Source organism: Maylandia zebra, linkage group LG2, assembly GCF_041146795.1.
Source record: "Maylandia zebra isolate NMK-2024a linkage group LG2, Mzebra_GT3a, whole genome shotgun sequence".
NCBI lineage: Eukaryota > Metazoa > Chordata > Actinopteri > Cichliformes > Cichlidae > Maylandia > Maylandia zebra.
In genome coordinates, this window is record NC_135168.1 from 27,778,822 (window position 1) to 27,793,929 (window position 15,108).

The 15,108-nt window shown below is 43.1% G+C and overlaps 1 protein-coding gene across 2 annotated transcripts in view; it reads right to left on the reverse strand.

Annotated features, from left to right (window-relative positions):
- The window catches only part of cox18 (cytochrome c oxidase assembly factor COX18), a 17,518-nt gene continuing 2,410 nt past the window's right edge, over nucleotides 1-15,108 (reverse strand). For both annotated transcript variants that reach the window (XM_012922554.4, XM_023152772.3), the window contains exons 2-7: nucleotides 9,011-9,392; nucleotides 5,020-5,120; nucleotides 4,754-4,908; nucleotides 4,186-4,301; nucleotides 4,002-4,109; nucleotides 1-435 (exon numbers count right to left, since the gene is read on the reverse strand). In XM_012922554.4, coding sequence (XP_012778008.3) covers nucleotides 274-435; nucleotides 4,002-4,109; nucleotides 4,186-4,301; nucleotides 4,754-4,908; nucleotides 5,020-5,120; nucleotides 9,011-9,376 — 1,008 coding nt within the window. In that variant the 5' untranslated portion in view covers nucleotides 9,377-9,392 and the 3' untranslated portion in view covers nucleotides 1-273. The remainder of the gene's footprint in view (nucleotides 436-4,001; nucleotides 4,110-4,185; nucleotides 4,302-4,753; nucleotides 4,909-5,019; nucleotides 5,121-9,010; nucleotides 9,393-15,108) is intronic.

Below are 15,108 nucleotides of genomic sequence, written 5' to 3' on the forward strand. Positions count from 1 at the left end.
TTCACAGTCTGAAGTGACTTTATTTATGACCAGACAGACACATCTCAGATTAACATCAAACACTTTAAATATCTGAGGTGATCACATCATCGCAGACGTTTATCTGACTTTATAGGACTTTAAACTCTGACAGGAAGTTACAGTCAGCTGTTTTTGGTTGTTTTTTTTTTTCCATCAGGTGGACCCAGGCAGCTAGTAAATATTAAACTGAGTCAGTTTGCTGTCCTCAATTTGTTTTGTAGGTGTTTGCAGCTGTATTATCTGACAGCGCGGTCATTTGCGGTATTTGGCGAAGAAGGCGGTCAGTAGGTCTCTGTATGGAGATGTCGAGTGAGGAGTCGACAGTTGCAAGAGTCGGCAGATTGAAGGAGAGCGAAGGAGGAGGTTGTGACTGAATCCCACCAGACTGGAAGCAAACCAGTACAGAGCCATGGACTGTGAGGAGAGACACAGTGAGACACTTTCAGAATAAAACACCTTAATCTGATTAATACACAGGAACATTCTTTCAAAATAAAACCCTGAACAGACACTTTAATCTGATGACCTGACAGGAATGCGGGAGCGACTCAACACGTTCAAACATTCGTTGACTTGGCAGATCTGAACATGAAACATTCCTCAGTCAGAGCTGTGTTTATGAACAGGAAACGAGGCAAATGCTGCTTCACTCACAAATGTCGGGAGAACGAGCTCACCAGTGTAAAGCTCGTAGGTGGCAGTACCGACATTTCACAGACTGTGGAGAGATTAAAAACTTTCACTTATATACAGATCAACTTAATCACCTAAACCATTCAGTGGCCATAATAATCTTTTACCTGTAAGAGATATAAGCCAATTAGAGCTCAGATCAGGCTCAGAGAGGGCGGGGCTATGACACTCATGATCAGCTGATGTGAAGGATGAAGAATGCCTTAGAATGCTTAGATTCCATCAAACGTTGGATGGCTGTAAATTTCCTCCAACTCAACGAGGGGAAAACTGAAGTCCTCGTATGTGCTCCAGACAGATTTGTATCCCAGATAGTGAAAGCCCTTGGTCCTCTTCCTGTGTATGTTAAATCCTCTATCAGGAATTTAGTTGTCACTTTTGACTCGACTCTCACATTGGATGGGCATGTGAATTCTCTGGTCTGGTCTTGTTTTTATTATTTAAGAAATGTGGCTAAGTTAAGCCCTATTTTATTTTGCCCTGAACTGGAGATAGCTATACATGCATTTATTTCCTCACGCTTGGACTATTGTAACTCTTTGTTTATGTGTCTAAGCAAAGGTTCTCTGGATCATCTGTAGGTTGTGCAAAACGCTGCAGCTAGACTTTTGACAAGATCCTCCAAGTATTCACATGTGACACCATTGCTATTTCAGCCACACTGGCTTCCTGTTGAATTTAGAGTACATTTTAAGGTCCTGGTCTTGATATTTCAATGGTCAATGGTAACTTTATTGTCCCTAATGGGAAATTGATTTGCAGTATGTCCGTACAAACAAACAGACAACCAACACATCACATACACTCACCAAAATAATATAAGCCTGATAAAACAACCTAGATTTTTCATCAAAAAAGTGCAATGTGCAATGGCAACAACACTTATGGTTTAGTGTTATTAACTATGATAATAGCACTAGGTACAAAAGACAATCTATATCTCTTTGTCTTCACTGCAGGCACTTTATAACGACGATCTCATGGAAGCAGTTGAAAATCATTAAAGAGTTGTGTTCAGGACCTCTGTCCTGAATACAACAGGACAGAGGTCGCCTTCCTCAGTACCTGCCTGTTATAAAAGTCCACAACCTGGACCTGAGACCTCCCTGAAATATTGCCAGCCACTTTAACCAGGTTGTTAAGTCTGGTCTTATTATTCAGGGACATATTACCGTACCAAGCAATGATACAGAAAGTTAAAACAGATTCAATAAAACTTTTATAAAAAAAGAGTCATCATTTCAGATGAAACATTAAAACCTCTCAACCTCCTTAAAAAGTACAGTCTTTGTTGAACCTTTTTCACTGTAGCAGCAAGATGTGACTCAAAGGACAGGGTCTTATCAAGAACAACCCCCAAATACTTATAACTGTCCACTAGGGCTGCTCAATTAATCGAATTTTAATCACGATTACGATCTGGGCTTTCAACGATCATTAAAAATGACTGAGCCGATTATTAGCCCCTCCCTCATTTATCCGCGACACCTTAAAGGCCGGTCCGTGAAAATATTGTCGGGCATAAACCGGTCCGTGGCGCAAAAAAGGTTGGAGACCGCTGATTAAGAGGACCCGAGGGAAGCTCGGAAAGCTAAGCAGAAGTTATTTGGAGAGTGACTGCCGTTGGTTGAAAAGAGAGTTTAAAAAAAAAAAAACTTCAGTGGTGTTGCACACTATTTTATATTATTTTTTTAAAGTCATTGTTAACCCTTTAAAGCCGGTCAGAGCAGCACGCTCCGTTTTGCGTAACTATTTTTAAATCCCTGTAGAACCTGAACCGTGTAAGCTAGCGCAATAATTTGTTTTGCATATGAAACCGGAGGAGTTGTACTTACATCTTATGCCATCAGCTTGTCCTCGGTCACTGTTTCGTTCCACATATAGCTTTCCAAAAATTGCATAAAAAGCGCTTGCAGGAACAAAAACATAATATTCCAGAAACACGCTTTGCCGTTCCAATCAGCTGTTCGTAACACTTCCCACAGTGAAATGATGCACATGCTGTTTTCTTTGCAAATTTGCATCATAGGATTGTTTTTTGTTTTTCCTGCAGTGTATATAAAAATTGCTGTATCTCCAAAATAAAACTATGAAGACACTCAAAATAAATTTCCTGTGGTGGGAAACTATTTTTTGCAACTTTATTGTATTTAAAGTTTTGAGGGATAAACCTCTTAAATTTCTCCAAGTAGAAATATATGTAAACAAAACAAAAGCAATTTTCAATTTTTTTTGTAGTTTATTGCACTTTTTTGCAATTTATATAATTACTATGGACTTAATGCATACATATTATTAAAATATGGGCTATAACAGTTGTATTGATGTATAGCAACTTGAAATGCTCCCACAAATGGCACTACAGCATGTAAAAAAAAAAAAAAAAGCTCTGGTGGACTTGGTTCTATAGTAGGTCTTAAAGGGTTAAATAAATATCGTCAAATAATCGTGATCTCAATTTCAGTGAAAATAATCGTGATTATCATTTTTGCCATAATCGAGCAGCCCTACTGTCCACCAGTTCAATGGTTCAGTTTAGAGCCTTGCATGGACTGGCACCAGCCTACATCTCCGATCTGCTACAGCCCTATATCCCTAGCAGGTCCCTGAGGTCATCTGATCAGGGCTTACTTGCTATAAAACAGACTAAGATGAGAACTAAGGGTGACAGAGCTTTTGCCACTGTGGCCCCGAGACTGTGGAACGCTCTCCCTCATACATTAAGATCTGTGGACTCGGTAGTTGTTTTTAAAAAACTCAAAACTCACCTTTTTTAAGACTGTTTTTGGTTAAATTTCTTAAGTTTTATATTGTCTGTTTTACCCTTTTATTATCCTATGTGCAGCACTTTGTGACTCTGTCTAGAAAGGTGCTATATAAATAAAATTATATTTATTTATTTATTTAATGCCATTTTTGTCTCATGTTAACCAGCTTACTACACCTTCATCACCTGCATATTTGTGCTGTGTGAATGAATAAGACTCAGTCTCCATGTGTCCCATGGTGTCCCATTTGATCACAGATCAAATTCAAGTTCTTGTTCAGGTTGAATGGGACGTGTAGTGGTCGGGAAATGAGGGCGGTCCAGGTGTACACATGTCTAAGTGGGCTGTAATGTGTAAAGGTTATTTTCCCTGCAGGTGTAGTACGCATGTTTTATGATTAAAATGTTTTTCTTTTTTGTAAATTTCAGCTTGTAACTTTTTTCCTGAATGTCAAATGGCTGTTCTGACCTGGTCTAAGACCTCAGGCAGACAATGTGATGGACTACACCTTAAACTCACAGAGGGCACCGTGGCAGCGATTGGGATCATCAGCAGAGAAAATCCTCTAACGGTGTTCAAGACCAGCCGCTGGGTTCGAGACGCTGCGACTCTCTGCAGAGAAAAGACCTGAAGAAGAAGTGCACAGGAAGCTTAGATTGATTACACCACTGATCAGCTAATTACATACTGCTGACAAACTGACCTCTACGATGAGCAGGTTGGCGAGTCCCAGACAGACAGGTAGGATCAAGGTGGAGTCCGGTATGGTGAGGTCAGGGAACCACAGAGCACCTCCTGCTGCCAGCGCCCCCTGCAGGTCTGCAGGAAAAACAGAGGTCCTGGATTGGGAGTGGTGTAGACTACATCCTGGACCAGGTAAAAGTCACGGTACTATGCATGACTCTTGAGCAGGTGCACCAATTTTTCGAAGTTTGCAAACATATAGGTAAATATATTATGCAGCCTGTTTCAGTTGTTTTTTTCTCTGTGCCTTAAGCATTTCTCTTTGTCTCTTATTCATGATATCAGCCTGTTTGTGTGCAGTTTGTCACGCAGTATGTCTGCTAGCTGAAGCTCCAGCTGCTGTACGTCGCAGGGAGGGAAAAGAATGAGCGCGTAAGAGAACTATCGCACAAGAGCACTTAACAAAAATACAGGAAAGTCAAAAATTTTAAGACATGAGGGGTGGCTCAAGACTTTTGCACAGTACTGTATCCTACCTCATAATTTTGGGCTGGGTTAGGTTAGTTTCATTTGGTCCAGGTTCTTACCAGACTGATCCAGGCTCAGATTTCGGAGAGCCAGAGACAGACTGATCCAGAGTGGCAGCTGAACCCAGACCAGCAGACTGGCTTTGAAGGGGTGACAGTTATCTCTGACGTAGAGCTGAGAGACGATCCGCCGCAGGTTCTTCTTGAACTGGAACCTGGCAGGAGGACAGACTGACTGGTTGTATGCTGTCTATTGGATGTTTTTTTTTTTGTTTCTTTGAATGTATTTGTTTGTTGTTGTTTTAAGTCTGTTAGTTGTGTCTCACCGGCTCTCTCTCTCCGTCCAGCTTCTCTCTCTTGCTGTGACTGACACTTCATAGCGTAGTCTCTTGGCCAGCTCAGAGATTTCAGCCTGTAGTGCCTCCACCTGCACATCACCTGAAGGTTACTATGGTTAGATTCTGGGGGGTTGGTTAATAATAGTTAGTTTTGTGGGTTTTTCATTGCAGGAACTAAGGGGCTGCTTTAGATAAAGCTTATATCTTTGCTCTGACCAACTGGAACTTTTTTGGGACATCTCACGGGGGAAAAAAGCACCTTAAATAAACGGATGCTTCTGACTAGATAAACTCAGAGGCAGCTGCAGAGTATTCCTCCAAAACATGATGAGGTAAAGTAAAGTAACTTAAAGGCGGTTAAAAGCTGATGTGTCATCTGAGATTCTCAGAGGCTTCCTTTTTCATTTCAGTTTAAAAGGACACGAGGAGGAGGACGAGGAGGACAGAATTCGTGGGAGAGAAGGGGGAGGGAAAAATGTCTGGATTCCTGAAATATTTCTTCTCTCTGAGGACAAACTACAGTCTGATTTAAGGTCAGATGTAGAGACGTGGGAGTGCTGGATTTTCTTTTAGAAGCACAAAGATGGATTAGAGGCGGCAAAAACATCATGAGACCCTCAAACTCTGACCTGAGATCATGTGACCAGCATTAAGTATGTTGGATGAGTCTGTGGACACAGACAGACCTTTCCCCTCTTACTGACCACTCAAAGTATTTTAAACCATCAAACATGTTTAAGTCTGCTTTCATGCAGTGAAAGAAAGGGTCTGCACTCTGCACTCATCCGCCTCACCTACAGCCAGAAACAGGATCACACAGGAAGAACGAGCTGAAGCAGCAACCTTGTCATTGTGAGGTGACTCTGGTAACTACTGCAATGACACTGCACAGATGACCTTCAACAGCTACAGTGGGGCAAAAGAGTATTTAGTCAGCCACCGATTGTGCAAGTTCCCCCACTTAAAATGATGACAGAGGTCAGTAATTTGCACCAGAGGTACACTTCAACTGTGAGAGACAGAATGTGGAAAAAAAAAATCCATGAATCCACATGGTAGGATTTGTAAAGAATTTATTCGTAAATCAGGAAAATAAGTATTTGGTCAATAACAAAAATACAACTCAATACTTTGTAACATAAGCTTTGTTGGCAATAACAGAGGTCAAACGTTTACTATAGGTCTTTACCAGGTTTGCACACACAGTAGCTGGTATTTTGGCCCATTCCTCCATGCAGATCTTCTCGAGAGCAGTGATGTTTTGGGGCTGTCGCCGAGCAACACGGACTTTCAACTCCCGCCACAGATTTTCTATGGGGTTGAGGTCTGGAGACTGGCTAGGCCACTCCAGGACTTTCAAATGCTTCTTACGGAGCCACTCCTTTGTTGCCCGGGCGGTGTGTTTTGGATCATTGTCATGTTGGAAGACCCAGCCTCGTTTCATCTCAAAGTTCTCACTGATGGAAGGAGGTTTTGGCTCAAAATCTCACGATACATGACCCCATTCATTCTGTCCTTAACACGGATCAGTCGTCCTGTCCCCTTGGCAGAAAAACAGCCCCATAGCATGATGTTTCCACCCCCATGCTTCACAGTAGGTATGGTGTTCTTGGGATGCAACTCTGTATTCTTCTTCCTCCAAACACGACGAGTTGAGTTTATACCAAAAAGTTCTACTTTGGTTTCATCTGACCACATGACATTCTCCCAATCCTCTGCTGTATCATCCATGTGCTCTGTGGCAAACTTCAGACGGGCCTGGACATGCACTGGCTTCAGCAGCGGAACACGTCTGGCACTGCGGGATTTGATTCCCTGCCGTTGTAGTGTGTTACTGATGGTGACCTTTGTTACTTTGGTCCCAGCTCTCTGCAGGTCATTCACCAGGTCCCCCGTGTGGTTCTGGGATCTTTGCTCACCGTTCTCATGATCATTTTGACCCCACGGGATGAGATCTTGCGTGGAGCCCCAGATCGAGGGAGATTATCAGTGGTCTTGTATGTCTTCCATTTTCTGATGATTGCTCCCACAGTTGATTTTTTCACACCAAGCTGCTTGCCTATTGTAGATTCACTCTTCCCAGTCTGGTGCAGGTCTACAATACTTTTCCTGGTGTCCTTCGAAAGCTCTTTGGTCTTGGCCATGGCGGAGTTTGGAGTCTGACTGTTTGAGGCTGTGGACAGGTGTCTTTTATACAGATGATGAGTTCAAACAGGTGCCATTCATACAGGTAACGAGTGGGGGACAGAAAAGCTTCTTACAGAAGACGTTACAGGTCTGTGAGAGCCAGAGATTTTCCTTGTTTGAGGTGACCAAATACTTATTTTCCACCCTAATTTACGTATAAATTCCTTACAAATCCTACCATGTGAATTCATGGATTTTTTTTCCACATTCTGTCTCTCACAGTTGAAGTGTACCTCTGGTGCAAATTACTGACCTCTGTCATCATTTTAAGTGGGGGAACTTGCACAATCGGTGGCTGACTAAATACTTTTTTGCCCCACTGTACAAGATGGTGGCTCTGACATCCCACCTGACGAAGACCCTGGAGCGGCTGGTCCTGGCTCAGCTTCGGCGCCTTGTGAGCTCATCACTGGACCCACTTCAGTTTGCCTACCAGCCTGGCATTGGAGCGGATGATGCCGTCATCCACCTCCTACATCGCTCCCTCTCTCACTTGGAGACCGCTGGTAGCACTGTGAGAATCATGTTCTTTGATTTCTCCAGTGCCTTTAACACCATTCTGCCCACGGTCCTGAAGGACAAGCTGGAGAACTCTGGAGTGGATCATCACCTCACCACATGATTCTGGACTACCTCACCGACGGACCAGAGTATGTGAGAACTCAGGGCTGTGTGTCGGACAGGGTCGTCTGCAGTACGGGGCCCCACAGGGAACGGTTCTAGCTCCGTTCCTCTTCACCATCTACACTGCAGACTTCTCCCATAGCTCCACCCAGTGCTTCCTGCAGAAGTTCTCTGATGACTCTGCAATAGTCTGCCTCATCACTGATGGGGACGACAGGGAGTACAGAGAACTGACCCAAGGCTTTGTGGACTGGTGCCAGCTGAACTACCTCCACATCAACACCAGTAAAACCAAGGAGCTGGTGGTAGACTTCCACAGGCACAAACATCCTCCACTGCAACCACTGAACATCCAAGGTATGGACATTGAGGCTGTAGACAGCTACAGGTACCTTGGTGTTCATCTGAACAATAAACTGGACTGGATTCATAATTCAGACGCCCTCTACAGGAAAGGGCAGAGCAGGCTGTACCTGCTGCGGAGACTCAGGTCTTTTGGAGTGGAGGGCCCACTCCTGAAGACTTTCTATGACTCTGTGGTGGCCATCTTTTACGGTGTGGTTTGCTGGGGTGGCAGCATCTCTGCTGGGGACAGGAAGAGACTGAACAGGCTGATCCGAAGGGGCCAGCTCTGTTCTAGGATGCCCTCTGGACCCAGTGGAGGTGTTGAGTGACAGGAGAATGGTGGCCAAGCTGTCATCCCTGTAGGACAACATCTCCCACCCCATGCAGGAGACTTTGACAGCACTGAGCAGCTCCTTCAGTGGCTGCGGCACCCACGATGTGGGACGGAGAGATTTCACAGGTCTTTGCTCCCCACTGCTATCAGACTCCACAACAAAGACTTCAACTGATCAAACACACACATCCACACATCCACACATGTGCAATAAGACTAAGTGCAATGCTCTTTTTCCAACAAAGTTGTATTTCTACTCAGTTGTATAAAGCATTTGTATTCTATTTTTATCCTATTGTATATAGTATTTTATTCTATTCTGTACAGTTGTGTACAGTACCTTATTCTTATTGTGTTCCAGTGTGCTCCAGTTTTTGCTATGTAACTTTGCACTGTCCACTTTCTGCGGTGACAAAACAAGTTTCCCACGTGTGGGACTAATAAAGGTTATCTTATCTTATCTTATATGTGAAGCCCTGCGTCACTGACCTTAGAGATGACAACCAGCTGGTAGGCAGCGAGCGGCAGAGTGACGAGCGTCCTCACTGACAGCGTCGCTACGCAGATGCTAAACCACCATGGCAACCCGCTCGCCTCCTGTACGCTCACCAGGAGCTGTTCACACAGGTGAACTGGGGTCGAGTCCGCCAGGCTGCTGTACCACCCACCTGCAGCATCGCTGCTGCCACCTGACAGGGCCCGCACACCTGACACGTGTGCCCCCCCTCCTGATCTATGGAGGTAGTTGCCAGGAGAGGTGATGACAGGTGGAAGTGACTTCCTGTAGATCACAGCTGAGCAGAATCCTCGTATGGGAAGGCTGAAGATCCTCGACGAGCCCCCCACACTTAACATGGTAACCCTCACAGGCCTGAAATGATGACACAGAAAGGACGGCCGTAAAATATCATATGACTGCAACAGGAACCAGGATGGAGTGAAATATGAAGTCCATGTGTAGGAGACCACGCTGAAGGGAAGGATGAGACTCCTCTTCATCTTCCATCATGAGCAGATTATTTACAGGTTATTACAATTGGTGAAGCAACTGTGAGCTCAAGGTTTTGCAGTGATCGATTTATCGATGAGAAACCTTCCTCAGAGATCAGAAACATTTCAGGACTTCACCTGTTTGCCAACAAACAAACGTGAGTGTGATCGGTGTTCCAGGTGAGCTCTCTCCGTGTTGCAGATGTTGCGTCGTTTTCACTGGATGTCGTCTCTGTCTCTGGTTCATGAGGTTTGACAAGACAAAAATGGGCTCCATGTCCAGCTCGTTCAAATGCATACCCATATCAATATTCTAGAGCTGGGTGATATAAGATTTTTTCATATCATGATATGTTTTTTTCATTTCAGGCGATAACGATATATATCACGATATAAGCCAAATAACTATATTTGTAAGATTTAAATGTGCCGTTGCTCACAAGTGAAATGTGAAATAATCAGCAGCTTGTTTTTATTTAAATATTTATTTCCCATAATAAGTTCAACAGGGTAGATGTACTTAAGGAACATGAGACTTTTTCAGATAAATAAAGGCAAATATTGCAAACTACACAAAAGGCAGCCGCTGAAGCGTTTAAGTTTCAAAATAGAACAAACGAAACAGACTACTAAATTGTCAATTCCACTTAGAAACAAAATATTAATTCTAAAAATAAATCTTAGTTTGTTTTACAGAAGAACAGACAAAATTGACTAACTTTTGTCAATATCAAATAAACTGAGAACTAAAAGGAAATTCTCAATCTCTCCTTGTTGTATAGCTGAGCTTTTCAAACAGTTTTAACAGTTACTTTAGTCTGACAAAAGCCGAATGACGAATTAGCGCTTAAAGTCAGAGACTGAGGCTACGTCCACACATACACGGGCATTTTTGAAAACGGAGATTTTCCGTTTTCGTTTTAAAAAATAATCCCGTCCACACATAAAGGCAGAAATGAAGGAAAACGCTGCTATGAACATGCCAAAGCAGCAGGTGGAGCTAGATTCCTAACCGTGCAGAAATGTTGGCCAATCAGAAGTCTAGAAGCCTCGGTGGGAAAAAGTAAACAAAGCTGGGGCATAGAAGCTAGTGATGTGCGATACCACTGATTTCCTTTCCGATCCCAAGTACTTTTCAGGGTGGTATCGACGATACTGATCAGATACCGATACTTTATACAAAAAAACGTATTTTATTTATTTATCTCAAATTATAGCGTCATAATGATTACAGGACATCAGATTACTTGTTCTTATCACTTAATAATGCAGAGTTCATCATATAGAAATAAAAAAAAACTGAAGTTATGCGCTATTTGAACACGTTGCCTGCCTGCAGCACTAAAGGACTCTGTGAGAGACGTGTGTCTCGCCCTAGCAGCACCTGTCCCTCTCCTCCTCTTCAGTTCGTCTCAACATACGCGCCTCATATTCTGTGATATGATTTACTCTGAGGTGTTTGACAAGGTTAGTGATGTTGCCACAACCAAACATGCCAACCCTCCCGATTTTTCCGGGAGAATCCCGGAGCCACCATTCTCCCGAATTTCCACCTGGACAACAAAATTGAAAAACCATATTGCAGAATTCATAGCGCGGCCGAGCCAATTCCAGTTTCCAACAATGGCGGCAGCTACTTAGTTTTAATATTACTCTTCTTTCTCTTTCTGGGTCGCAAAAAAAACCCAACTTTTAACATGTTTTCAGGTGAGAATGTAGCTGTGTAAACTTCAAATATCTGAGCCGATCAACACATCGTCTTCAAACCCCCGCAGGCTTTCACTACTTGGGTTAAACATGATATATAAGTCACTTTGATAACTTAAAAATGTTATTGTTTGGCTTTTTCAGTGTTTTGTTTGTTCGTGAGTAAATCGGTTTGGCTGAGATTAAAGTTATTAGATTAGATTAAATTAAATTTAACTTTATTAATCCCACAGGTGTGTTCCTCCGGGGTTTTCACACTGCTGAATAAACATCAAACAGAAAACTAATTAAAGAAAGTGTGAGACGGTCGAGAGTTTATGCCAGCGCCCGGTTATATTTTAGATAGCAAGGAGCAGACGGCTGAGTTTCACTCCACCGAGGGAACTCAAGACGTACTACCCGGCTTTCTTTAGACCGCGAAGGGCGGGTCCTCAGGTGGAAGCAGCCTCTGAATTTGGACACCCCCGCTGTTTCGGTGACATTTAACGTATTTTATCTGATAAATAAACCCTGTAAAATGTGCCCTTTTGATTGTCTCCCTAATTCTGAGGTCTCAAGGTTGGGAAAGTATAGCCACAACACCTCACTCTTGGAGCACTTTTTTGCCACATGTATCGCAAACCATGTCTCAGCTGTTTGTGGAGGTAAAATACGTCTGCACAATTAGGCTCAGCCATTGTTGTGAGTGCGCGCGCCAAGGGGCTGCGAGCCATTTATACAGCCGTATTTCGCACATGACTATGAAAGGCAGAAGAGGGCAAAGAGGGTACAGTGGGGCAAAAAAGTATTTAGTCAGCCACCGATTGTGCAAGTTCCCCCACTTAAAATGATGACAGAGGTCAGTAATTTGCACCAGAGGTACACTTCAACTGTGAGAGACAGAATGTGGAAAAAAAAAATCCATGAATCCACATGGTAGGATTTGTAAAGAATTTATTCGTAAATCAGGAAAATAAGTATTTGGTCAATAACAAAAATACAACTCAATACTTTGTAACATAACCTTTGTTGGCAATAACAGAGGTCAAACGTTTACTATAGGTCTTTACCAGGTTTGCACACACAGTAGCTGGTATTTTGGCCCATTCCTCCATGCAGATCTTCTCGAGAGCAGTGATGTTTTGGGGCTGTCGCCGAGCAACACGGACTTTCAACTCCCGCCACAGATTTTCTATGGGGTTGAGGTCTGGAGACTGGCTAGGCCACTCCAGGACTTTCAAATGCTTCTTACGGAGCCACTCCTTTGTTGCCCGGGCGGTGTGTTTTGGATCATTGTCATGTTGGAAGACCCAGCCTCGTTTCATCTTCAAAGTTCTCACTGATGGAAGGAGGTTTTGGCTCAAAATCTCACCATACATGGCCCCATTCATTCTGTCCTTAACACGGATCAGTCGTCCTGTCCCCTTGGCAGAAAAACAGCCCCATAGCATGATGTTTCCACCCCCATGCTTCACAGTAGGTATGGTGTTCTTGGGATGCAACTCAGTATTCTTCTTCCTCCAAACACGACGAGTTGAGTTTATACCAAAAAGTTCTACTTTGGTTTCATCTGACCACATGACATTCTCCCAATCCTCTGCTGTATCATCCATGTGCTCTCTGGCAAACTTCAGACGGGCCTGGACATGCACTGGCTTCAGCAGCGGAACACGTCTGGCACTGCGGGATTTGATTCCCTGCCGTTGTAGTGTGTTACTGATGGTGACCTTTGTTACTTTGGTCCCAGCTCTCTGCAGGTCATTCACCAGGTCCCCCCGTGTGGTTCTGGGATCTTTGCTCACCGTTCTCATGATCATTTTGACCCCACGGGATGAGATCTTGCGTGGAGCCCCAGATCGAGGGAGATTATCAGTGGTCTTGTATGTCTTCCATTTTTTGATGATTGCTCCCACAGTTGATTTTTTCACACCAAGCTGCTTGCCTATTGTAGATTCACTCTTCCCAGTCTGGTGCAGGTCTACAATACTTTTCCTGGTGTCCTTCGAAAGCTCTTTGGTCTTGGCCATGGCGGAGTTTGGAGTCTGACTGTTTGAGGCTGTGGACAGGTGTCTTTTATACAGATGATGAGTTCAAACAGGTGCCATTCATACAGGTAACGAGTGGGGGACAGAAAAGCTTCTTACAGAAGACGTTACAGGTCTGTGAGAGCCAGAGATTTTCCTTGTTTGAGGTGACCAAATACTTATTTTCCACCCTAATTTACGAATAAATTCTTTACAAATCCTACCATGTGAATTCATGGATTTTTTTTTCACATTCTGTCTCTCACAGTTGAAGTGTACCTCTGGTGCAAATTACTGACCTCTGTCATCATTTTAAGTGGGGGAACTTGTACAATCGGTGGCTGACTAAATACTTTTTTGCCCCACTGTAGCTGTTGAATGTAGACAATCCGAATGTTATAGTTTCTTTCCACTGTGTTGCTGTTAATGATAAACTACAAATTAACCCTAAATTACTAAAAACATCAATATTTTAATGTGAGAATCGATTCTAGAACATAAATGACTGGTATCGGAGGAATCGATATTTCAGGATCGATCCGCACATCACTAATAAAAGCAGAACCGGGTCGTATGTGTGGAGGGACAGTAACTGTGTGTATATGTAAGCATTTAAACACTGCAGAGAGTAGAATTAACAGTAACAGTATTGTAGAAATTCATTTCACCGACACAATAACGTGGCGCACAGTGTGACGTCAAAAAATGCGCACATTTTTGATGCTGTGTTTTCTCCGTTTTTCTAGTCCACACGTAAATACAAAAACGGAGTTTTCAAAAATATCCACCCTGGCCGGAGTTTTTAAAAATCTTCGTTTTCAGTGACCAAAAACGCCGTTTACGTGTGGACGAAAGGTGCAAACGCATAGAAAAAATCTGCATTTTCAAAAATACCCGGGTACGTGTGGACATAGCCTGAGCATGCACCAGTTTATTGTATTTCCAGACTTGCTTTCGGCACAATTTACAGTGAACGCTACTCTGTTTTTTGTCAGACTTGAAATAGCCGAAATACCTTCACACTATGGAACTTCTATGGCTCTTCCGTTCGACAATCTCTCCGGCATTGGAACCATCATCTGTTTTCTCTTCCGAGCGTGGTCACGCTCGGTTGATTTTTCTAGTCAGCAAACTCATTTCCTCCATTACCCGGGCGGTACGGTGGCTGGCTGCTGTACGTAACAAGTCACTTTACGTCACGTGACGCTGCGGCTGTGATTGGTTCGGCTCTGCGCTACTTAATTTGGATTGGCTGTTCTTTTTTTTCTTTTTTTTAAGAGGATAAGAGCGGCAAGGTCTATCGCAATAGTTTAATTTTTCTATCAAGAAAAAGTTATATCGCAATACATATCGTTATCGTTCTATCGCCCAGCTCTACAATATTCTCATCAGACCACAATTCAATTATTTGAATTTTTTTTTTTTTTTTAAATCAAAAAGTCTTCCACCTAGTCTCACACCTCTGTCCTTCTGTAACTTAAATAACAAGCCAACATTTTCCTCATGACGCTACAGACAAAGCCTCAAGTTTACCTGCAAACATCCTGTTCACCTGTCAGCTGTTTAACACCTGCTGATCACGGAGAGTGGAATATGTAAACGGATCAGGTAGCTGTGAAGATCAGCTGCTATTATTTGGCACAGGGGAAAATGGGGTGATTTGGTTTTTGATTGTTGCGTATGAACAGTTATAGAAAAGTCTGAAAACATTTCACAGATGTGTTAGAGATTTGGTAAGCTAGACTGTGAGTCGATACTCAAAACTGTTGGATGATGCCTTTTTTCAAAATGGTGTTGTTGGGGTAATTTGTGCCAAGGGGCCACACTTATGAATATTTTAAACATATTATTTTATTGTAACTGTAGATTGTATTTTTATAGTTTTCC